The 25,810-nt window shown below is 38.9% G+C and overlaps 1 protein-coding gene across 5 annotated transcripts in view; it reads right to left on the bottom strand.

The window, feature by feature from the left end:
- Window positions 1-8,715: 8,715 nt before the first annotated feature.
- Window positions 8,716-25,810, bottom strand: part of epc2 (enhancer of polycomb homolog 2 (Drosophila)) — a 55,786-nt gene continuing 38,691 nt past the window's right edge. For 4 of the 5 annotated variants that reach the window (XM_048598758.1, XM_020537258.2, XM_048598760.1 and 1 more), the window contains 6 exons: window positions 24,540-24,688; window positions 18,075-18,415; window positions 17,311-17,444; window positions 15,846-16,005; window positions 10,870-11,203; window positions 8,716-9,640 (listed from right to left, as the gene is read on the bottom strand). In XM_048598758.1, the coding sequence (XP_048454715.1) occupies window positions 9,571-9,640; window positions 10,870-11,203; window positions 15,846-16,005; window positions 17,311-17,444; window positions 18,075-18,415; window positions 24,540-24,688 (1,188 nt within the window). In that variant the 3' untranslated portion in view covers window positions 8,716-9,570. Of the gene's footprint in view, window positions 9,641-10,869; window positions 11,204-14,488; window positions 14,600-15,845; window positions 16,006-17,310; window positions 17,445-18,074; window positions 18,416-24,539; window positions 24,689-25,810 lie in introns of those variants that run through there. The other variant, XR_007262445.1, reaches the window with a different exon arrangement.

The following is a 25,810-nucleotide window of genomic DNA, read 5'->3' as shown; positions in this document are numbered from 1 at the left end:
TCCTTCTTGACAGGTTGAGTGAGTGGGCAATTCAAATGGCAGATGTGGTATAATTCGGATAAATGAGAGGTTATTCACTTCAGAAGCAAAAACAAGAAGGCAGATTACTACCTGAAGGACTGTAAATTGGGAGAGGGGAGTGTGCAATGGGACCTGGGCATCAGTGCAACAGGTGGAAAAAAGGCAAATGATATGTTGACTTTCATTGCGAGAGGTTTTGAATACAGGAGCAGGGATGTGTTATTGCAGTTATATGGGGCCATGGTGAGGCCATACCTGGAAATATTATGTACAGTTTTGGTCTCCTTTTCTGAGGAAGGTTGTTCTTCCTTGTTCTTGCTCTTGAGAGTGCAGCGAAAGTTTACCAGGTTGATTCTAGGGATGGCGGGTCTGACGTATGAGGAGAGATTGACCAGGTTGGGATTGTTTTTGTTGGAGGGGATCTCATAGAGACTTATAAAATTCTAATAGGACTGGACAGGGTAGATGCAGGGATAATGTTCCTGATGATGGGTGTGTCCAGAAACAGGGGTCACAGTATGAGGATGTGGGGTAGACGATTTAGGACAGAGATGAGGAGACATTTCTTCATCCAAAGAGTGGTGAGCCTGTGGAATTCATTATCACAGGAAGTAGTTAATGCCAAGCTATTGAATGTATTCAAGAGGCGACTAGATATTACACTTGCGGCAAATGGAATCATAGCTTATGGGGAGAAAGCAAGATTAGGCTATTGAGTTGGACAATCAGCCATGATCTTGAAGAACAGCATATCAGGCTCAAAAGGGCCGAATGGCCGCTGCCTGCTCCTATCTTCTACGTTTCTGTTCAGGCTAATATATTACCAATAATCCCAGGAGCCCTTATCTTTTAAGTGGCACATTGTTAAATGCCTTTTGGAAATCCAAATATATTACATCCACTGATTTCCCTTTATCGACCAAATTGATTATTATTTAATAAACATCCATAAGAAGCCCCGTAGCAATTAAGACAAATAAAGGGATTTCCTTAAAACAACTTGGCTCAAAAACAGGCACATGGATTTAAAATCTGATGCAAGCTAATCAAGTCTCACATTTGCTTTATGACATACTTTGATCGTTATTGCAATTTTCCTGAAATAAAACCATTTCTAAGTGATATCTATGCTTAGTTTTGACTTTCTTAGGCAAATGTATCAGAAAGTACTACAGCACTTTCAACTTACGCCAGGACCTACAACACTTTATCAGTGTTGCAGAAAGTTATGATCAAGCTATCAACTCCTCAGATTCATAATTTGCTGTAGACTGTTTCATTTTATTATGTTGTACTTCCAGTATGTTCACAAACCTGCTAAGGTCAGATGTAGTTTGGAGTGCCATCTTGTGGTTATTTTCTCTTTTGGAGGTAGAAATACATGTTGCAATGAAAGTTATGCATATTCTAATATTAAAACAAACTGCAGCAGTTTCTGTAATATTTCCATTGTGTAGTAAGATTGATAAATTTTCATTTAATGTCACCACAGAACACCATAAAAATTCTGGAGTTATCTAACTCAGCTGACAACTTCTAACCTACTACGCTTATTCAGTATTGTATTAACTCAGCTGTCTATTACTGTTCAGTTACGGGTCCCAGAATATTATACTGTTGAAGTTACTTCAAACACAATTTAAGTAATGAGCTTTCCAAATAGTTTTGGTTATAAAAATAAGTTTAAAATATGCTATCACAAATCATTTTTCTGTTTCTGTGCTTAATGAGTGTGTGTTATCCACATCACAAATAGAAGTGCTCTTTAGCTATGGAATTGGTTTAACAGCATCACAAATCTAGGGGTCTTAGCAATCCCTTTTTACACTGGCGTGCTCAATTCCTCATGTATGGCATATTACTGTTCACAGAAAGGAACTGCAAGGAATTAAAGTGAACCTCTCCTTAAAGTAAAATAAAAATGAAGTAACAGTGGTATATTATTCTTGATGTGGAAGTGCCGGTGTTGGACTGGGATGGACAAGGTCAGAAGTCACACAACAACACCAGATTATCGTCCAACAGGTTTATTTAAAATCACAAGTTTTCAGAGCGCTGCTCCTTTTTCACTTTGCCTGAAAATCGAAAATTGTAGCTGATGTTTCAACAATCTTGGCTTAAGAATCGATACTGGGAGAATTCTCCTGCACTTTGAATTGTAACATAGAATCTTATGCCCATCTTAAGAGAGTGTAAAGAATCTCTATTTGACAAGTCATCTTCGAATCGCAGTACCAGTTTCATAGTGCAGCCCAGATTGTGATCAATTCTCTAGAAAAGTGGCTACAATGTTTAATTCTGCATTAAAAGAGTAATATAGTTGCTATTTGTTAACAGGTCATCCTGCCAGTAGGTCATTCTTACTGTTAGTGAATCCAAATCCTGGAATAATAGTGGCTTTAATAATTTAAAATATTGCTAAACTTTTAAAATCTGATGTCAAAATTTATTGCATCCCATGAAAAAATAAAGGCGACTGAATAGCAGTTATGAAAAACGAATCAGACTAAACCAAAGTAGTGTGTTCAACATTAACAAAAATAGCACCAATGCTTGGAATGCCAGAGTCCAATAGTCTTTACAATACAGGAAAACAGCACTTTTGTACCTGCAAGAATGCTTTTTTGTGTTGGCAATTACAGCAGTAAATTTTGTGACAGGCTTTGTACAACATACTGCTGATGCATTTTGGAAGTTTACTTCATGCTGATGAATATCAGTGTTACAGTTTAGAGAATTAGTTTGATGGAAATGTGTGGGTATAGTATATATATATCTACATAGTAACTGTCATCGCCAACCCTTATGCTCTTGTCCTAGCTTGAATCTGGTAATGAATCAGTTTTTGTTTTCATAACAAGTGCAGATCTACATTCACAGAATCGTTACAGCTCAGGAGGTGACCATCCAGCCCATCATGTCCATGCCAGCTCTCCAAAAAGAACATCTCACATTGTACTGTTCTCCTGCTGTCTCCCCAAAACCGTGCATTCATCCTTTACAAATAACTATCTATCTAATTCACCTTGGAAGATTGTGTGACTGTGCCTCCACTGGAAGAGGTTACAGGAAGCCTTCAAGAGAATAAGGGAACAGGCTGGAACATATTAGATGGAACGTAAGTGTTAAGTTAAGGGCAGCACTGTGGCTAACATTGCTGCCTCACAGCGCCAGGGACTCGGATTCAATAACACCCTCGGCCGACTATCTATGTGGAGTTTGCACATTCTCCCCGTGTCTGCGTGGGTTTCCTCCCACAGTCCAAAGAGGGGCAGGTTAGGTGAATTAGCCATGTTAGATTGCCCATAGTGTCCAGGGATGTTTAGGTTAGGTGGGTTAGACATGGGAAATGCAGGGGTAAGGGAATGGGTCTAGGTGGGATGCTCTTTGGAGGGGTGGTATGGACTTGTTGGGCCGACTGGCCTGTTCCCACACTGTAGGAATTCTATGAGCTTCTATGAGCTTATTCACTCTGGTAGAAAAAACAGGCAGAAAATTTCTTAAAATGTGAGAGGTTGGGAGTGATTGCCAAAGTGATGAGCGTCCTTGTCCCTTAAGTCACTAAGTATGAATCTAGGCACAAAAACAATTCGAAAGCCAAATGGTGTGTTGGCACTCATTTAAAAGGGGATTGGAGTACAGCTGTCTTGCTGCAGTTGTACGGATCCTTGGTGAGACCTCACTTGGAAAGTTGCGTAGAGTTCTTGTTTCTTCATGTACGTAAAGGACATAGTGTCATAGAGGTGCACCAGATTAATGCCTGCAACAGCAAGGTTGTCTTATGAGGAATTGAGAAAACTGGGTCTGTATTTTCTACAGTTTCAAAGATTATCTCTCAATCTCACAAACTCAAAATTCTTACAGAGCACGATATGGTTGGTCAAGTGTGGATACAAATAGGATGTTTCAGCAGCTGGTGATTCTAGCACTATGGTACATAATCTCAGGGTAAGGGGCTGTCCACTTAAGACTGGGATGTGGATGAAATTCATCACTCGACAGTCTTAAATCTTTGGAATTCTCTACTTCAGAAAGCTGTAGAAACTCAATCACTGAGCCAGTCAAAGACAGAAACTGATAGTATTCCTGAATGTCAGTAGTCTGCAGAAACCTAAGACAGTGCAGGAAAATAGTAATGAGATGATCAGCCATGATACAGAATGGCAGAGGCAGCTTGTTGGGCTGAATAGTTGATTAGTGTTCCTTTGTTCCATCACACACTCAGACAGAATACCCTGGACCTTAACAACTTGTTTTATCACTTTTGCTTCTTTTACTAATTTCTTGATCTCTGTGCCATCTTGCTCCCAATCCTTTCATGAGTGGGAACATCTTCTCGTTCTTCGTACTGTCCAGACAGCTCATGATTTTGAATGCTGCAATCAGATTTCCTCTCAGCCATCTATTCTCCAAGGACAACAGTCCCAACTTCTTCAATTGAACTTCATAAATTACAATTCCTCATCCCTGGAACCATTCTTACAAGGCACTGGATGCAATGCCCCAACAGAGGCTGAATTAACATTTATATAACTTCAAGCCTCACACTCTAACACTCTGCTTTGCGAACTGCTCTCAACCTGAAATATCATCTTTAATGATTTACAGGTCCCGCTGCTCCTCCACTCCCTTCAGAGTTGAAACCTTTCGTTTTCTGCATTCTTATGTTACCACTCACTTAGCTGCATTGAACAGCTGCCATCTAGCCACCCAATCCACCAATTTGTCTATGTCCTTTCATATTAATATACAATCCCCAGCACAGATGCCAGTCTTCAGCCAATTCAATTCACTTCATGTGTTATCAAGAAATGGCTGGAGGTTCTGGATACTGCAAATATTATGGGTGCTGACAACATTCCAGCAATAATACTGAAGATTTGTGCTCCAGAACTTGCCACCCTGATAGCCAAGCTGTTTCAGTACAGTTACAACTGTCAAAAATGTGGAAACCTGCCCAGATATGTCTTGTAACAAAAAGCAGTACAGTTGGTTCCAATATAACATGATAATTCCATTCTTGTGCGACCTTATAAGAAAATCGCGCAACAGCTGCGCCATTTAAACTAATGGGGCTGGAATCACATTATAGCCAATGCAGGTAAGGAAAGTTTGCATTCTACAAATAGCGGTCTAAGTTCTTCAATCATGTTAAAGCCAATTTGCATTGAAGAAACACAATTATAACAGAACCGACAGTTCAAATCCAACCCAGCCAATTACCACCCTACCAGCCTACTCATGATCCTCAGTAAAATGATGGAAAGTATCAGCAACAGTGCTATTAGTGCTTTCCTTTTACTCAACTAATTTTGTATCCACATTGCTGTTGTCTCTTAATTCGACAAGCTCTACCTTTGCTCACAAGTCTGTTGCTCAGCAATAATCCGCTCAGTGACACCCAGTTTGGATTCCATTAGGTGCACTCAGCTCCTAACCTCATGACAGCCTTGGACAAAAGAGCTGAATTCCAGAGGGAGGTGAGAGCCACAACCCTCGACATCAAGGCTGCTTTTGACCAAATGCAGCATCAAGGAGCCAGCCCTAAACTGGAATCAATGGGTATCGGGGGAAAACACTCCACTGGTTGGAGTCATACCTGGCACATAGAAAGATGGTTGTGGTTGTTGGAGGTCAATCATCTCGGCTCCAGGACATCTCTGCAGGAGTTCCTCAGGATAATGTCCTTGGCCCAACTGTCTTCAGCTGCTTCATCAATGACCTTCCCTCAGAATGAGGGGAATCTTATTGAAACATATAAAGGATATGAAGGGAATAGATAAGACTGAAGTACGTAGATTGTCTCCACTGGTGGATGACACTAGAACTAGAAGGCATAGCCTCAAATAAGGGGGAGCAGATTTAGGACTGAGCTGGAGGAAGAACATCTTCTCCCAAAGGGTCATGAATCAGTGAAACTCCCTGCCCAGTGAAGCAGTTGAGGCCACCTTGTTGAATGTTTTCCAGGCAAAGATAGACAGATTTTTCAACAGTAAAGGAAGTAAGGGTTATAGTGAGTAGGTGGGTAAGTGGAGCTGAGTCCATGAAAAAGATCTGCCATGATTTTACTGAATGGTCGAGCAGGTTTGAGGGGCCAGATGGCCTATTCCTGCTCCTATTTCTTATGTTCATATAAGTTCAGAAATGGGGATGATTGCCAGGAGGAGTCTCAAATGGTGCTGAACAGATATTGAAACAGTCCATGTTCAAATGTAACAAGATCTGGACAATATCCAGGTGGCAAGTAACATTCGCACCACACAAATGTCAGGCAATGACCATCTTTAGTAAGAAACAATCTAACCACTGGCACTTGATATTCAATCGTATTACCATCACTGAACTCCCCACAATCAAAATCCTGAGGGGTACAACTGACATGCCATATAAATACAGTGACTACAAGACAGGTCAGAGGCTAGGAATACTGCAATGAGTAACTCACCTCCTGAAACCTCAAAGCCTGTCCACCACCTAGAAGGCAAAATTCAGGAGTGTGATGGAATACTCCCCACTTGCCTTGATGGGTGCAGTTCCAACAACACTCAACAAGTTTGACACCATCCAGGATAAAGTAGCCTGATTGATTGGTACCATATCCACAAGCATCCACTTTCTCCATCGCTAACGCTCAGGAGCAGAGCAGCAGTGTATACTATCCTCAAGATGCAATGCAGAAATTCACCAAAAATCCTCAAGACAGTACCTTCCAAACCTTCCACTTCCAGCTTGAAGGACAAGGACAGGCAATAAATGAGAACACCACCACTTGCATGATCCCACCCCCAGCCACTCACTTTTCTGACTTGAAAATATAATTGCCATTCCTTCACTGTCACGGGGTCAAAATCCTGGAATTCCCCCTGAAGGGCACTGTAGCTCTACCTACTGCAGCAGACAGCAGTTCAAGAAGATAGCTTACCACCACCTTCTCAGGGGCATCTCGGGATGGGCAATGAATGCTGGCCAGCCAGCAACAGCCACAGCTCATGAGTGAATTCAAAAAAGAAAAAACAAGGATCTCAGCATTGATGCCTGGGGAGCTTGGCTACATTCCACTGTCCCAGAAAACATCCAATAACTGTATTGTTTCCTTTCACTCAGTAATTTTGTATCCACATTGTTGTTGTCCCTTAATTCCACAAGCTCTACCATTGCTCACAAGGCTGTTGTGCTTGGTTTACCAATAGCTTTTGCATTATGATACAAGACACAAACATTATGTTTGGAATGTTTCTGTTTTACCATCAACAGTTGAAGCCCCGAGGTGGTTCACAACAATTTGTTTTAGTATATTGCCAATTACAAGATTGAATGAAAATGATTTTGAATTTTAAAACTGATTTGTTTTGTAAATCAAATGTATGAGTAAAAACATTATGCCAACATCAAAATATCTCATTGCGTTCAATTAAATGGACAGTATAGCAAGTTATAAAGGAGTCTAGATACAGAATAGGAACAAAAGCAATAGCATCTTGCATGAGCTCATGTTTGGAATTGAAGAATGGGAGACTAGCCAAGAAAGCACTAGTGTAGTCAAAACAGGAGGTGACAAAGGCATTTGGGTTCAACAACAGACGAGTATAAAACCAGAGGCAGGCACTGTTACAAAAACCTGGAAATAGAAAAGTTTTTTGACAGACAATATGAATTAAAAACTGAGTGCATGGTTGAAAAGGGTATTAGGTCTCCTTGAATCAGAAGAGAACCCAATCAACAACAGGTTCAATAAAGTTTGTGATGTAGATTTTTCAGTAAGCTAGCAGTTGAGTTGAAGGAAAAAAAAGTGTTGCAAGATTACAGAATGTCATTTTCCCCACATCTGCTTTGTAAGAGAGTATTTGTTATAATTCATACTAGTTCAAAAATCCATTGTCTAAAGCAGTGTAGAAGTGACCATATTCCTGAAGTGATTTGGCAAGTTTATGCTGATTGCACCTGACTACAGGGTTTGCTTCAGATTGTCAAGCACACAGGCATTCATGGTTATACAAATCCAGACCTAGTTTCGTTTTGCCTGTTGCTGCTGCAAATACTGTATGTTTAAATTAGTCCAAACTCAGTCAATTACTGCATAGGAAACGTGAAAATTCAAATGACTGCTGGTCATGAGGCTCATGTACCAAATTGAGATTAACAAATCAATCAATTTCAGATCATTAAGAACAGTAGATCAGTCAGTTGAAGAATGATTCATTTCCAGGCAATTTCCCCCCTCCCCCGTGATGGTAGAGAATATTCTGTTCTAGTCAAGAATTGATTACAATCATTGGATGTGCCAGTTCATGGCAGATTTTGCATTCAGATTATGCTTAGAAGCTTGCATGGAAATCCGAGCATTAACTTCACTTCTGACAATACAGACCTGCACACTTTGGACACATGACAGATTGTGCCCATAACAGAAAACTCAGATCCTTGTCTCAACTATTGTTAAGTCTGCTTATCCAAGGTGTACTGCCAAGTTCTTTTCATTACACCTTCTTCCAGAAACTCAGACACATGCCTCGGACAAGGCAATGCAGTAAGAAATGCACCAGAACTACAACAAAATCTTTCCTCTAAATAATATCAATTCAAAAACATGTACAAAGAATGTATTAACGTTTGGATTCAGTTGCAGTAAAATCAAAATCTTTAGGTTAGCAATATGTCCCCTGCTTTGTGAAATAATGTTAGACCAAACAGATATTCTGATATGTATGTTTAATTTCCCTGCATTTCTCTTCACTTAACAAGATCAAGTAACAAGGAAGTTGTCTGATGTAGTGCTGACACTAACATTCCAATACTAATACTGTTGAAAAGGCTTATGTAATAGTAATTGTATAAACTCATAAAAAAACACTATACTAAAGGAGTCCAAACACAAAAGTCAGACAGTCTTTCCAACCTGTTACTTGCCTTGTAGCCACAGGAAAAGGAGCAAGATGGAAGTCAATAATCTTCAATTCTGTTTCACAACCCTCACCCTCCAAAACAATAGAAAATACTTTTTTTTTGTCTTGACTTAAATGTCTGATCAAGAAATGTCACTTAGTATTTACCAAACATCCATCTATTCAATTTGTGAGAAAAAAATGTGAAAACTTTACAATGTACAAAAAATGACAAGGATTTACATGGCCTACCTAAATATCTTTAAATTTCTTTAAGCACAAAGTTGATTTGTACAAGTTACAAAATGTAAACATGGCAAAATAAATAGTTAAAACAAGTGACAAAAGGATCCCAATTTCATGCTCATGATCCCATAGATTTGTGTCATTTTCATTCTGTTGTAATTTCAAGTGCAAAGCATGATGAATATCTAGTATTCAAGTAACAGAAATACATATGATGATACAAATAAACTATTGTACAAGGTAGTGATCACCTGAACTTTACAAAATTTACATTTATATATAGACAGAATTTTACATTAATGATATGATACCATTCAGGTCCACATTTAGTACTTGCAATTGATTGGGTGCCTTATTCTGCATTCTTTCTAGAATGCAATATTTCCATCACTAAATCTTAGAAGAGATGCGTAGGTGGATGTTATGTCACTTCCATTGCTACTGTTTTATCTGCAATACCATTCAATAGTCTCTCTGGTTCACTGCTCTCCCTGCAAGAAAATAAATGACGTTTAATTTGTATAAATATTACAGTTGTACAACATGATTTTTGAAAAAGCAAAGCAAATAGATAAAAGTAAGTTTGTAAATCCACCTAAAAGAAAATCTAAGGAACACTTTCAGATCATAGATTGCAATATTAAAGAACAAAATTAATTTGAAGTAGTTTACTTTCAAATATTGGTAGTCCAACCAGCAATGAAAACACATCATCTCTATTGACTATTTCTATCACACTTTTAATTTATGCTGTACAAATCCAATTTTATTAAATCGGATGAGCAAATTTATTTCCCAACTGATTACCACTTAGCAAATTGTACGTCAATCATTAATTTCTTATTACATTGGTGGCATTTTTGAGAAGCAAATATTATCCTTGCCTCCCCGCATCCCCTCAACCCAATGAAGTTCACTGCACACTTTAATCATAGAATTAACTCAACGGTTGCAAACTTATCCAGATGTATGAATCGCCAAATCCTACAATAAAACTGCTGTCTTGTAAATCTTTCCTGAGGTTTAATTATTCTATTAGTTATGATTTTAGAATAATCCTGAAGGGAAAGCATAGTTAATCCTCTAGCGCTGTAAGAAAAACAATGTCCAAATGGCACACTACAAAGGGTAAATTAAAGTCTGCAAATATAACTGAAATCATACATTAGCACCATTAATCCAAATGAAGAATAAAAGGCAATTAGGGAACTGTAGATATATACAGGACAATGGCAGCACTTCAATATCCCTCAGAATAACTGCGGAAAATGTAAAATCACTTATAAACGTCAGACAAGTTACCCAATAGATTCAGTACTGATCCAACATTTTAAAATCAATGCAGTTTTAACAAGCCGATCCCCGCCCCCACAATGGTGCTCAGGGGAATGCCTTAAATGATACAAAAGCTGCATTATGCAATTTCACTTTCTAGATATCTCTTCCTTTCCTCTTGCCCTATTAATATACACCTGTTGCACATCACTTAGTTTACAAAGCAAAGGGGTCATTGCAGTTACCTCAATGAGGGAAAAAAATCTGATTTGACTTCAATAAACTTACATCACTGCTCCCAACATGGATTTAATTTTTTCCAAATAAAGTACACGTTCACAAGTTGCAGAAAGATCTCTTATCTCCATGTCTCAGGTAAAAAGTTTATTCTCAGGAACCACTTATACCCCTTTAGAACACAATTACATTGAATTTCTTTACCTACCTAGACAAACTACTGATGGCACTACTAGGGGTCACTTTTGGCACCCTGTCAAGATTGGTAGCAGCTGTGGCCAGCTTTAAGGCAGAAGGAGAAGGTGCTGAAGTCCTTGCACTGAGATGCACATTGACAGGAGTAACCACATTCATACTATTCAGCCGCATAGCAGTTCCTATACAGGGATTGTTCACTGGAAATGACTGGGGACTGCTTGTGCGCAATGCGGGTAACACATGATTTGTTGAGGTGCGACTGACAGTCCTTATAATTTGTACAGTAGATAACCCTGGACTGGAGGAGGAAGTAGCACTGGAGGTTTGAAGATTCCGATAAGTGCCTGTTAAAAGAAGCAAGAACATCAATTTAAAAATGGCTAATTTCTATGCATACAAATAGTGAAGTAGTTTTAATTCCTCACTTGCTTCTGCACAAACTCAAAATGACCCAATATTAGAATTTTGAAATGGAATAGCAAAAGGAATATTTTTATACAGACAGTTCAAACATAGGAACTTTCAGAAACCTCCAGCTTATTATACATGCTTCCAATTTCTAGATAAGGAAGCTACTGAGAGAGATGTACAAGTTACAAATCTCCCACAATTTCTCTCAGCTGCAGAAACTTGGTTTTGTAACATTACAATGCCAGAACATAACACCACCAGTTGGTTTACAATCAATGCATGCTAAAATCTTGGAGTCAAAATTCTGAATGAAGGCAGATGACAAATATTTTAAAGGGAAGAGAAAGGCCTAAAGCAGGCCTACTTAGAACAAACAAAAAAGTACAGTACAGGAACATGCCCGATGGCGCACCAAACCTGGGCTGACACATGATGCCTTTCCAAAATAAAAACCCTTTGCCTCTACTCAGTCCATATCCCTCTATCCCCTGTCTATCATGTATCTGTCAAGACGCCTTTCACACTTTACCATTATATCTGCTTCTACCATCTCCTCTGGCAGCACATTCCAAGCACTTATCAATCTCTGTGTAAAAAAATACTTGTCTCTCACATCTCCATTAAATTTATCCCCTTTTACCTTAAGCCTATATCCCCAAGTAATTGACATTGCTACCTGGGAAAAAGACTCTGACCACCCATTTTATTCATGCCTCTCATAACGTTGTAAATTTCGATCAGGTTGCCCCTAGCCTCCAACTTTCAAGTGAAAACAAACTTAAGTTTGTTATTCTTATTGTGAATACTCTCCAAACCAGGCAATATCATGGTAAACCTTTCTTACACCCTCTAGAAAGCCTCCACATACTTCTGGTAGTGTGGCGAGCAGACTGCACGCAATATTCCAAATGTTGCCAAACTAAAGTTCTTACAGCTGCAACATGACCTGCCAATTTTTATACTCTATGCCCTGACCGACGAAGGCAAACACACCATGCACCACCTTAACCAACTTATCCACTTGTGTTACCACTTTCAGAGACGTGTGAACCAGGACACCTAGATCCCTCTGTACATTACCTTCTAAGGGTTGTGCCAATTACTGTACCTCCCATCTGTATTAGACGTTCCAAAATGCACGTCCTTGCATTTGTCCAGATTAAATTCTATCTGCCATTTCTCTGCCCAAATCTCCAGCCTATCAATATTCTGCTGTATCTTTTGGCAATCTCCTCATTATCCGAAGCTCCCCTAATCTTTGTGTACCAGCTCCTGAAAGAGCTACCTAGTGTATCCCACTCTCTAACCCCATTTCCATTGCCCCCAAATTCATCATTTTCCAATACACATCCAGCCTTCTTTTGAAACCTCTAATAGAATTCGCTCTACCACTCTCAAAAGCACTGCATTTGAAATCCTAACAACTGAGTAAAGAAGTTACTCCTCATCTTAGTCTTAGCTCTCTCGCTGACAATCTTGAAATTACGACCCCAGGTTACTGACATACTAACCAGTGGAAACAGAATATCCTTCATCACCCTGTCAAAATTATTCATAATTTTCAACACCTCAATAAGGTCACCGTTTAATTTTCTCTGCTGTAAGAAGAATAAGCCTAATTTTTCTAATCTTTCCTTGTATTTAAAATCCCTCATGTCTGGTATCATTCTAGTAAATTTCCTTTGCACTCTGTCCAGGCTTTAAAAACATCCTTCCTTAAATAAGATGCCCAGAACTGAGCACAATACTCAAAATGTGGTCTGACCAATGATTTGTAGAGGTGTCGCATCACTTCCTTGCTTTTACATTCTGTGCCTTTATCTAAACCCAAGAATCATATAAGCCGTGTTAACAACTGTTTCAACTTGCCTGGCCATCTTTAGAGACTCACGCATGTGAGCCACGAAGTCCCTCTGCTCCTGTACAGCCTCAAAAGTTGTACCATTGAGCCTGTATTAAGTCTCTGTGTTTCTTCTAAAAAAATTCATTACCTCACAGCAATACTGTACAGCAGTAGTGAATGGCAAGTGGATACCATTAACTGTTACTTTGGTTTTGTTTTACTGTACTTCAACCACTAACATTTAACTACATTCCAGTGAGCATCGAGTTTGTGGCAGTTGTCTCTTCCCTGGGGGGGGGAATTTCAAGACGAGGGGGCACATTTTTAAGGTGAGAGGAGAGAGATTTAAAAAAGACATGATGGGCAATTTTTTTTTTTAAGCACAGAGGGTGGTTTGCGTGTGGAATAAATTTCCTGAGGAAGCGGGGTGGATGTGAGTGCAATTACAATATTTAAAAGACATTTGGATAAGTACATGAATAGGAAAGGTTTGGAGGGATATGGGCCAGGCAGTTGGAACAATTTTAGTTTGTGATTATATCCGTCATGGACTGGTTGAATCAAAGGGAGTGTTTCTGTGCTGTATGACTCTGAGTCTATAACAGAAGTTCAACAAAAAATTTAAAAATGAACCATAATTAGAATTCCAACCTATAACTTTAAACTTTAAATTATTTTAGTATTATACTCACCAGTAAATGGAAAAACAACAATTACATGACAGGTTGTTACTTTTAAAATATTAAATGGAGAGTTAACAGGATTAATTGTTTATATATTGTTCATGATGGAGTCTACCAACCAAGAGACCATTAGACTCTGCATCAAAACTGGAATTTTTTTTTTTAAACTAAATACAGGTGGCACGTTCTACATCTTGTCAATTCTGAATCTCATGTTCTCTATGGGAAGGGCTACATTGCTTTACAAATATGACAAAGACTTAAGTGTCAATTCTTTCTTTTTCTCAATGATGCTACCTGATCAACTCAGTGCCATCATTTTCTGTTGTCTTCAGTTTTGCAGCAACTACAGTGTTTCGCTGTTAGCTTCTCTCAGATTAGTTGGTTAGTTGGTAGTCAGAGAAAACTCAAGTACACATTTTATCTAGCATGCTTCAACATTTAACATGGCTTCATCTTAATCACTAATGATTGCAGCAACACAACCATAACTGTTACATCTTTAAAAGAAAATTATGCCTTATAAAAAAAACTAACAGAAGTATTCATAATAAAGAATGTAAACAGAGGTTTCTTATTCAACAGAAGCTGAACAATAACGTGAGATTCTTAACTTTACATTAAGTTAAGGAATTAAATTTTAGACATTTGTCTGTCATATTCAAATTTATTCCAAGAAAATGTCATCATACCAAGAATCGTGTACTCAACACCTTCTTTAGCACCGAATTTCACTGGGCTAAGTAATTTAGGTGGACAGCATGGAGGTCAACATTAAAGCCCCATCTTCCAGCAGTCTGGGTCTGAACAGAGAAAAAGCTTTTTTCTAACTTTGAACAATTAGTCCCTCAGAGAACTTGAGATAATGTGCAAAGCATTTAATTGCCACAATCTTTTATAAAAACTTCTGCCAAGAATTAAACTTGTGTGATTTGCTTCTCTGGTATACCAAAGTTATGGCATAGATCTTCTTAAAAAGCAAGAGTAGGAAACATTATTTCTACAACAAAAAAAAACCTGACCTGACTTCTATAAATGGAAAATGTTTGTCCAGAAAGACAGAACCATAGCTTCAGATCAGAAGAAAAGTTCTGCTACCATGGCACAAAATTGAATTTATAACAAATTGCAAAAGCTGCAATGATTAACACTGGTAATACAATGTTATAGTTTTATTTTCTTCCTAACAGTACTGTGGGCTTATCTGCTCTACATGGACTGCAGTGGTTGAAAATCGCAATACACCATTACTTCAAATTCTGCGCCCGCTAATGTTGCCCACATTCCATGAACAAATAAATTATAACAAGAAGTGAACTAAGAGATTTGTTGTTACAAATTAATAAAAGATGGGCCTCAACTGACTGCAGACAAGTTCCACTTTGTTAAAGTAAATTAAACTTCACTCATATCAATGGGTGAGGTAATAATGGGATTGTTTACATTCAGCTGAATAATGCAGGTAAGAGATGCAAATTTTGTATCACTGTTTTGATATTGAAATCCTGTTATTAAAGTAATGACTTCTTAGAGAACCTGATGGAACAAGAGTGCTGCTGGAAAGTTTCTACTTCATATGATAAGTATTGTTCTAAACGATCGTTTCCAACTACTACTTGGTTGAAATAATTACATGAATCAGGAGATCACCTACACCAGATAAGATGGTCACTAAGGAGTGAATTTATTCTAAGAAAATATCAAAGATATTGAATATACACTGTTACTCGGAAATGAAGATAGCCTGCTTTCAATTTCCGACTCAGCCTACATTCTGTTGATGGAGTCAGAAAGGAATAATGCACAGTTAGGCTTGAAATCCTTTAAAACTAGGGTTCAGTTATCCTTTCAACTGACAGCCTGGTTTGGTAAAAGATATACTGCAGAGTCTATTCTTATCACGGAGAAGTGGGAGAGAAGCTACTCATGCTGTTAACCTTAAATCAGCAAGTGTGTATTCGTTAAATATCTGAATTACCGAAGAAAAACTTGCTGGAAGTCATTTGTTAATATTTAGAAAAAGCAAATACCTGGATAACAGTACAATACCTGGAGTCTGAACAACACCATTCATGTTTGTAGTATGACCTGCAGTGTCCTTAGAAACATCTGCTTGACCTGGTCCAGGAGCACTAACTACTGCTGATGCAGCAAAGTGGGCACTAGCTGAATCCAGCGTTTTTGAAGAGCCCTCAGATATCCTGGATCCCTAAAAAATATTTTCAAAGCAGATTTTAAGAGAAGGACAGTTAGACAGGCACACAAGGGAGAAATGAACAGGATACACTGATAGGGTGAAATGAAGGTAATCCTTACAACTCCCTAAGCCTGCTGAAAGCCAATCCCTTGCCTCCCATAATTCAGAAGTTTATTTTAGATGTATCTGTCAGTTAATGTCCAATTCATAGGTAATATTCAACTACGACTTGCCTATTAATTCATAATTAACTTACGTTAATTATGGATGTTAAACTATAGTATAGATTGTTTTCAGTGTTTACTTTGTTGCATCTGTCTGGTTAAAGATTATTGTTTTAAACAGTGGAATCTTGAGGCTTTTTTTTTTTAAGTAAATAACTGGGATTTTGTTCATACAAAAACTGTTGCCAAACTCCATTTGGATTCCTGTGATCTTTAAGCAATAAGAAAGAACAATGAAAAATAATTTAGTATTCTTTGCTTTAGAACATTTCAAAGAATGTGGAGCTCTTGCTAGAGTGGTATTGTAAGAAGACAGATCAGTCTGTACATCAGAGTTGCTAGACTAGCCAGAAACTCAGCAATGGGACACAATCACATAGGCTTCCACTATGTTTATAAAGATTGTTTATCAAGGGTTAGGATAAGGTAAATTTCATTCTTTTTGATTCCAAGAGGACCTCATAAAATCCATATTTGCTGCAAATCTTAATCACCTTATTAGTAAATTTATTAATTTATAACTTGAACAATGACCTAATAACATATTCAATCATTTTCCAAGCAGAAGATCACAAGGCAGCCCCCAACAAAAATGAAATAAATTCAGAAAAACAACTATACTCGTAAACTCCCTGGGCCTCACTACATCTACCTAGATAGGAAGGATTTTAGTTCATGAAGAATGAGAAGTGGTGCTGAACTTAAGGAATCTTACACAATAGACAACCAAATCCATAAAACCTAACTACCAAAAATGGAGCATCTCTTTATGAACTGAAAGTCTGATGAGTTAATATGTTACCTTTATCTCCATGCCTACACTGCAACATTATTAACAAGTAATCAATTAGTGCAATGTTCCTATGGCAATTGATGAATGAGAATACAGATCAGAGCTTCTTAATGTGCTCTTAGAAGAAAGATTAACTTAATTTGTTAAGGCAGATAACAGACATAACTACACTATTTCTGTCGCAGCAATGGTCAAACGAAACACTGGTGAATGGAAAATTGGAATCCAAAGTCAGCAAAGTTGTTGTACACACCTGTCACCTGGAGGAGCATAAAATATAAAAAAATTCAAGTAAGTTACCTGTATGCTTTCATTGATGATGTTTGAGGAATGTTGAGATTGTTGACGCTGCATCTGCGCTAACTGTTGTCTCTGCATTTGAACAAGCTGTTGTTGATGCGTGTGGTATTGCTCTTCCGTTATACCGCCCATCACTACAAAAGGAAAAAGTTTATATATTTTAATAGCAGTTGAAGATTAAATTTTTAATGTTTTTATGTTTACAAAGGACAAAGTGACATATTTCAGACTTTTAAAAACATTTACAGGTTAATGCAATGGAGTTCAATGTACACATTAAAATGATTTTCCAAGGTGGTACATGCAGAGCAAAGTGTAAAGGTAAAGTTGTCATAATCCTAGCAGACCATAGGGTTGCTATCATTAGACAGACAGAAAACTGGTTTAACCCCAGATCGAGAAGGACAGTCCTTCATGGTAACCTCAGGTGTTGCAGGAATTGAACCCATACTGTTGGTGTTACTCTGATTTGCAAACCAGCCGTCCAGTCAATGGAGATAACCGAACCCCAGGGGAAAATATATTATGAAACAAATGAAACTATAGTGCATATACATAGAAAATATGTGTACAAGTTAAATTAAAAGAACAAGGGGGAACGAGAAAAAAAAAAGCAAGAGGAAAATAGCTTATTTTAAATCTGAACATTACTGTTGTAATTACTTCCAACCAACTGTTCAGAATCTGCAAATTCTATGGTTAAAAGCTAGAGGAATCACAGGTCTCACTGAAACAGAAAGACTTACATAAGCTGCATTACTCACCAGATATCTTATTCCTACTGGTGATCATGGTACTTGATGTTAAAATAGAAGACACTGGAATTCTTTTTTTATTCACATTTTGTCCTAATTTTTTGGAAGTACTGTGGTTATCACTGTCCTGAAGCGGGGACAACCGAGGCTGGAAGTGCCGTAATCGGCATGCTTTGATATTGCTTAGTATTTCACTAAGTGACAGTCTATTTGAAAAGTCTTTATTGGAAGAAATGATCCATGAGTCATCAGACGAAAAAGCAGCTGGGGAACTAGGAGATGACAGCATTTCAGGATCAATTTGGTGTAGAATATGATCATGATCTGTGGATGCACGATCTAACAAAAACCTAGAAGGGGAGAAAAAACTATTTTAAATCTAAACACAAAGAAATAAGATCAGGTGGTTGCTGCAAAGACCATAAGACATAGGAAATAGGTGTAGGCCACTCAGTCTTGAGTCAAGTAGGATTCAAAGGATCATGACTGATCTGACATTCCACAAAGCCATTCTCCTACCTCTTCCCCACAATCTTTGATTCCCCTATTGATCAAGAATCTCTCTCAGCCTTAAATATACACAAGAACTCTTCCCCCCCGAGCTCTCTGTGGCAAGGAGTTCCAAAGACTCTCAACACTCATGAAGAATTTCCTCCTCATTTCAGTCTTAAATTTATGGCCTTTTATTCTGAGACTATACCCTCTTGTCCTGGGCTCTTCCACGAGGGGGAACATGCTCTCAGCATTAACCCTGTGAAGCTCCTTAAGAATCCTATATGTTTCAATGAGATCATCTCTCATTCTTCTAAACTCCAATGAATAGAGTCCCAACTGTTTCACCTTTGCTCAGAAGACGACCTCTCACACTGGGGATCACCCAAAAACCTTCTCAGAACTGCCTCCAAATGAAATAGTATCTTTCTTTAAATAAGGAGACCAAAACTGCTCATTGTACTCCAGATGTAGCTTCACCAGAACCTAGTACAGTTACAGAAGACTTCCCTACTTTTATACTCCAACACCCTTGAAGTTAGGGCCAATATTCCATTAGCCTTCCTGATTACCTGACGCATCTGTGTGCTAGCTTTGTGTTTCATGCAGAAGTGCCCCAAAGTCTCTTTGGGTTGCAGTTTTTCTCATTTAAATAATATTCTGTTCTTTTGCTCACTCTTCCAAGATGAACAACTTCACATTTTCTCTCATCAGACTCCATTTGCCAACATTTTGCCCACTTACTTAACCTATCAATATCTCGCTGTAAACTGTGTGTGTATTATGAAGTATTTGTTCTGAATAAAGATAAACATAATTAACAGAAATAAAAATGCAAAATGTTTGAACTACTCAACAGGTCTGGCAGCATCTGCAGAGTCAGAAACAGAGTTAATGTTTCTGATCGTTGACCTTTCATTGATTATCTATCATCAAAACTAGATCCAATCTGAAATAGTTCACTCACAGATAGGAAGAACTGCTGATGCTGGAGTCAGAGATAACACAGTGTGGAGCTGGAGGAGCACAGCAGGCCAGGCAGCATCCGTGGAGCAGGAACACTGACGTTTCGGTTTGGGACCCTCCTTCAGAAATGCCTACTCCCCTGATGCTACATGGCCTGCTGTGGTCCTCCAGCTCCACACTTTGTGTATTTTCAATCTGAAATAGTAACTCTTGCTCTCCACAGATGGTACTGATCTGCCGAGTATTTCCTCTTCTGTGTTTATTTCAGATTTCTAGCAAGCACAATCCTGTATGAAGCATTTCAATTTAGCAATTCTAAAAGATCAAAAATTGACTCCATGCAATTTTTAATAGTAGTTAAAATATTATTGTCAATAATACTTTCAAGTTCCCAAGAAATCTGCAGGAAATGAAGCTATTTTTTAAAAACCTCCCCTCAATTATAAGCTTACAAACTTCCAGAATATCTTGAAATTGACCTGCACGAATTACGGTTTACGATGCAAAAAATCTTTTCAATTGATTTTATTTCTTATTTATAATAACTTTCATTTGTATCTGAACAGAAATCTGTATGTACAAAGTACAATGTGTACAGCAGTTAAATCAGTGTAATTCAAGATAATTTTGACGCCTGCATTGGTGATTAGTGCATAAACGTGCATCTTGCAGTGACCAGTGTATGCCCTTGTGAAAATAAGTTTGAGGTTTTCATTCACCAGCAATCAAACTCATCATCAGAGCCAGGGAAACAATTTCAAAAGGATTTTGCAAGCCAAAGTTTTCTGGAAAACAAGGTACAAACATTCTCAAAAGAGAGATAGCAATCTGTTTACTCTCTTTTGGAGGGAGCTGCAGTTTATTTCAAAAAATTTCTTCAAGAATAAACTATCACTATTTTATCAAATGATTAGGCGATTTAGAGAGGGGTAAGTAGAGTCACAGGTGGACAGGGTAGTGAAGATGATCTTTGTTAAGTTTGCCCTTATTGGTCAATGCATCGAATATAGGAGTTGGATGGTCATGCTGCAGCTGTACAGGACATTGGTTAGGCCACTTTTGGAATACTACATGCAGTTCTGGTCTCCCTGCTATAGGAAAGATGTTGTTAAACTTGAAAGGGTTCAGAAAGGTCTACAAAGACATTGCCAGGGTTGGAGTATTTGAGGTATGGGGAGAGGCTGAATAGGCTGGGGAGTATTTTCCCTGGCGTGTCGGAGGCTGGAAGGTGACCTTTTAGAGGTTTATAAAATCATGAGGGGCATGGGTAGGGTGAATAGCCAAGGTCTCTTTCTCAGGGGAGGAGTCCAAAACTAGATGGCATAGGTTTAAGGAGAGAGGGGGAAAGATTTAAGAGGAACAAACGGTGCAACTTTTTCACGCAGCAGATGGTGCGTGTACAACATGAGCTGCCAGAGCTGGACGCGGAAGCTGATACAATTACAACATTTAAAAGGCATCTGGATGAGTACATGAATAGGAAGGTTTAGAGGGATATGGACCAAATGCTGTCAAATGGGACTAGATTAATTTAGGATATCTGGTCGATTTGGACGAGTTGGACTGAAGGGTCTGTTTCCGTGCTGTACAGACTTTATGACTCTTGCCTTGCTTGTTCTCTGACATCTGCTGTTTCTGAAATGTCAGCATCCAGGCATTTATTAGATTATGAGTTCATGGCCAAACTCCTGTAATCTCTTTTTATAACTATAGCATCCTATTCCTTTCAATGAAAATGTTTTAATGTTGCGACCCTAAACCACCTAGCGAAATTGCACATTTCAACTCTCACTAGGAGCCATACAGCAATGCCCACTGCAAAAACTGCCCACCAGGTGAGGAAAACTGGGTTCTTAAGTTAGTGTTGTATGTTACTAGAGCCCTCAAAAAAACCAGAAGGACAATCAAGCTGTTTCCTTCTGAAGGCAGACTGCTTTTACATTTCTCCCAAAGCAGTCCTGCAGATCCAAAACTGCAGTATCACTAAGAGGCACCCAAAGAAATCAACAGAAAAGGTTATAAACAGCAGACTACTTTTCTTGTTTCTTTGAACAAGTGGGTCCATCAGATTCCAGGTCAGAAGAAATTCAACACCTGAACCATAGTCTGATAAACACACTGACTGACTCCTGTGTAATAACAACATGATTAATTATTTGCCCAATTAGGGATGGACGACAGGCAATGGTCTAAGTGACACCTACACTCATATTCACTGTAGCAAGTTTAAGACAATTCAGTATTGTATGGCTTTGAAAGAAAGAATATCAATTTGCCAAAGGCCTGTGGCCAATTCTTCACAAGTGGCAAGGATTGGAGAAGAGACCTGGAAAGGAACAACACCACTCCCGCCAAACTTCCAGATGTCAATTCACTACAGTCTAGGCTTACATAACATTCTCACACACAACGTATCAACATACCTTGCATTTTGATTCATTTTCACTCTGAAGAGACCTCATGTTCCCATTTGAGTAGCCAATATCCACACTTACTCCTGGCCTACTGTTCTCCTACACCCATGACTCAAGTGAGCCTCTGCAAATGGCATCCTTTCTTTCTCTGCTCACAAATCATTACCACCAGTTATATTTCCCAGTTTTCTCCACTTGCAGAAGGCAGCACACAATTTTCAGAGGGGCAGAGATGAGAGGTGGAGCTCCAGTGACAGGCACCCTGTCAGCCACTGGCAACACCTATCCACTTGATTCAGCAGGAAGAATGAAAACGTCAACAGCATCTTAAAACAAAAGCCTGCACCTCCTGAGGCACTGATGTTCCCCATACCAAGACAGTTGTCTTCTGCTTGTATAGCCAGTGTTGGAGTTCATGCCTGGTTGCAGCTATATCTCTGTGACTTGCTGTGGAAGGGCACATGGTTGCGAGAAATAGCTCTTTCTGTTGAGCACCCTTCTACTGTTGCTGAGCAAATGTAGACAGTTGAACTGCTCCCAAACTACTACAAAGGGTGGAAGCAGCAAAGTGTAGTTGAAGGTAAGTGAAGCGTCTTTCAAACACTTCACAGCACTTGACAAACAAATAGCAGTTTCTAGCAAAAGAATATTTTGTACAGCAGCCCCGGACTTGAATAGGACTACAGCTCTTTCTCGTGACATGTCAAACTCATCATTGCTTGTCAGTTTTAGGAAGAGGTTCTTAATGCTCAAGTTCTCTAACTAACTGTAATGGAAAAGACAAGAGTTCCAAATCGCTCCTAAATGCCTTCTCAAGTTTTTCGAGATAAGAAGGTGTGGAGCTGGAAGAATACAGCAGGCCAGGCAGCATCACAGGAGCAGGAAAGTTGACCTTCAGGTTGGGACCCTTCCCAAAATGTCAATTTTCCTGCTCCTCTGATGCTGCCTGGCCTGCTGTGTTCCTCCAGCTCCAAGCTGTTATCTGACTCCAGCATCAGCAGTTCTTACTATCTCTCTTCTCAAGTATTACAACTGGTTGTTGCTTCAGTGACACCGCTACACTCCTAATCAACCACTGGGAAAGTCAGAAAGGGGCAGGATTACATCAGATTCCTGGCATAGTCTAACTCCCTGTAATAATCCCACCCCAAAGACCTGGGTAAATTCCATCTATACAATGTGCCTTCGGCATCTCCATGCACAAGTGTAATTGCAAACAGCAAGCTGCAGAATCTACTCCAACCTAACCCTGTCCTTATTCAAGGACATTATCAGCCAGCAGCATATCCTCCCAAGCACTACCACTACAGTTAACCACACTGAGGACCAACAGGAAGGATTGGCAGGAGAAAAAATCCACCAGAAATCACTTTCTCATTGTAGATCTTATTGCCTATCCATCCAGCTTTGATCTCGCAAAGTGACAGTGGGTCCATTCAATGAGTTTCTGGACTGGCCAAGATCTCTGTGAAAAACCTAGTATCAGTGAGGTCCCCTGGATTATCCAGACTGCAGCTGTGGACAAGACTAAACATTGATTCACATCGCCGAGTGTTTGCTGACTAAACTTGAAAGAGTTTACAGAACTTTATTTAGCAAATGATCAGGCTATTGCTTGGCTTTCTAACTAGACACATGCTGAATAAAATATAAAATCTGCATCTTTGTGCTCAGTCAGAGTTAGAAATTGTTAATGACAGCGTTAAGTCCTTAACTTACAATTTAAGAATTTTAAGACGACAGACAAATGAAGAGGCAGAGATTCCAGAAGGGATTTAAAACGTTTGTGGCCAAGACAGCCAAAGACACTGCCACCAATGGTGGGACAAAGGCATAGGAGATGCAAAAGAGCAAAGTTGGAGAAATGCAGAATTTATAGATTTGTACGGCTGAGGGAGATTGTAAGCAAGGTAATGGAAGATGCTGATCAAACAGAAGCCTATAGGTCAGAATACAGGGTAAATGGATGACCAGAAGCGGTGCTTACGGGCGAAAACTAGGCAGATGGAATGTGATGTGGGAAAACATGAGGTTATGCTCTTTAGCACGAGGTATAAAGCAGATGAATAATATTTAAATAGAGAAAGACTGCAGAAAGCTACAGAACAGAGGGATTTGAGTCCTCATACATGAATCACAAAACAAGGTACAAAACAAGGTTCAAAACAAAAAGGCTGCAGGGCTGTCACATTAGCTTCAGCAAAGCTATAGAAATGTTTTTAAAATTAGAAATATTTAATATTTACAACAAATAATTTTGAATAAACCTACACTTGTGTTATTTTGAGTACCAGCTAAATAGCAACATTTTGTATCCACTTAACAATGAATCATTGTGCTGTGAATCATCAATATTAGATAAACGCCAATCCATTAGCTGAAACTATCTTGCAAATGCACAACTATTATGTGCATAAGTCTATACCATATTCAAAGAAATTAATTGAATTTTAACATTTTATTAAATAAAAGCTCTCAATAGGATAATCAGAATGAATAAATTTTCAACAACCTCAACAAATCAAGTTGCTAAAGATTCAACACTCTCAGCAACTCCTAAATTCTATTCAATTTTCTTTTAGGTAGTCAAAATCTTGCATACCTTCCTCCACGGCCTATGCGCCTCCGTGCTAAACCTATGCACCTTCTTGGAACTGTGAGCGTAGTTAAGCAGTATCTATACCGTGACTCACTTAGCCCAGCTGATTCAGATGTTTCCCATGGACAAGTACTCATTTGGTCCAAGTGAGGCTGTAACAGGTCAGAAGGTTATAACATATAATTATTCATTTTAAGTTATGAATGATTAATTTTTCACCATTCTACTTTCTTAGATCTATGAAAAGCTTTAAAGATGACCGTTGAAACTAAATTTATTGAATCCACTGAAAAGAAAATGATTATTTGATGAGATTAATATTAGATTTAACATATGGAAGAAAGAGTGACCATCCTTGACATCAAGGCTGCATTTGACTACAGTGGCCTCAAAGACCCCTAACAAAACTGGAGTCAATGGGAATCGGAAGGAATATTCTCCTGTTGGGAGACATGCCTAGCTCAAAGGAATATGGTTGTGATTGTTAGAAGCCAGTCATCTCAGCTCTAGGACAAAGGTTCCTCTGTTCAGAAGTGTTATGATATGCCTCTGGAGCAGGTGGAGCTTGAACTCAGGCTTTCTAGCTGAGAGGTTGGGAAACTACCAATGTACCAGAGTTTCACAGGATAGATATTTTCTAATCAACCTGTTCAGAGATGTTATTACATACCTCTAGAGCAGGTGGTATTGAAGCCTGGCATCCTGTCTTAGGGGCTGAGATATTACCATTGTAGTACTGTTCCTCAGTGTAGTGTACTGAGCCCAGTCATTTTCAGCTACTTCAATGACTTTTCCCTCTATCGTAAGATTCACTGATGAGTGCATAATGTTCAGCACCATTTGTCTCCTTAAACACTCAAATAGTCCATGTCCAAATGCAGCAAGACCTGGACAATATTCAGGTTTGGGCTGAGAAATGGCAAGTAACATTCGTGCCACAAAAATGCCAGGCAATGATCATCACCAATAAGACAGAATCTAACCATCATCCCTTGACATTCAACAGTGCTACCGTCACTGAATCCCCAATTATTAACAACCTGGGGAATACCACTGACCAGAAACTGAACTGAATATAGACAATGGCTATAACAGAATCTCGCAGTAACTCACTTCCTGACTCATCAAAGGCTGCCCACCATCTACAAGACACAGGTCAGGTATATGATAGAATACTTTTCATTTGCCTAGATTACTACAGTTCCAACAAAACTGAAGAAGCCTGACACCATCCAGGACAAAGCAGTCTGCTTGATCGGCACCACATCCACAAA

This window comes from Rhincodon typus, chromosome 7, assembly GCF_021869965.1.
Source record: "Rhincodon typus isolate 14 chromosome 7, sRhiTyp1.1, whole genome shotgun sequence".
NCBI classification, from domain to species: domain Eukaryota; kingdom Metazoa; phylum Chordata; class Chondrichthyes; order Orectolobiformes; family Rhincodontidae; genus Rhincodon; species Rhincodon typus.
This window is presented reverse-complemented; position numbering and strand designations above follow the sequence as displayed.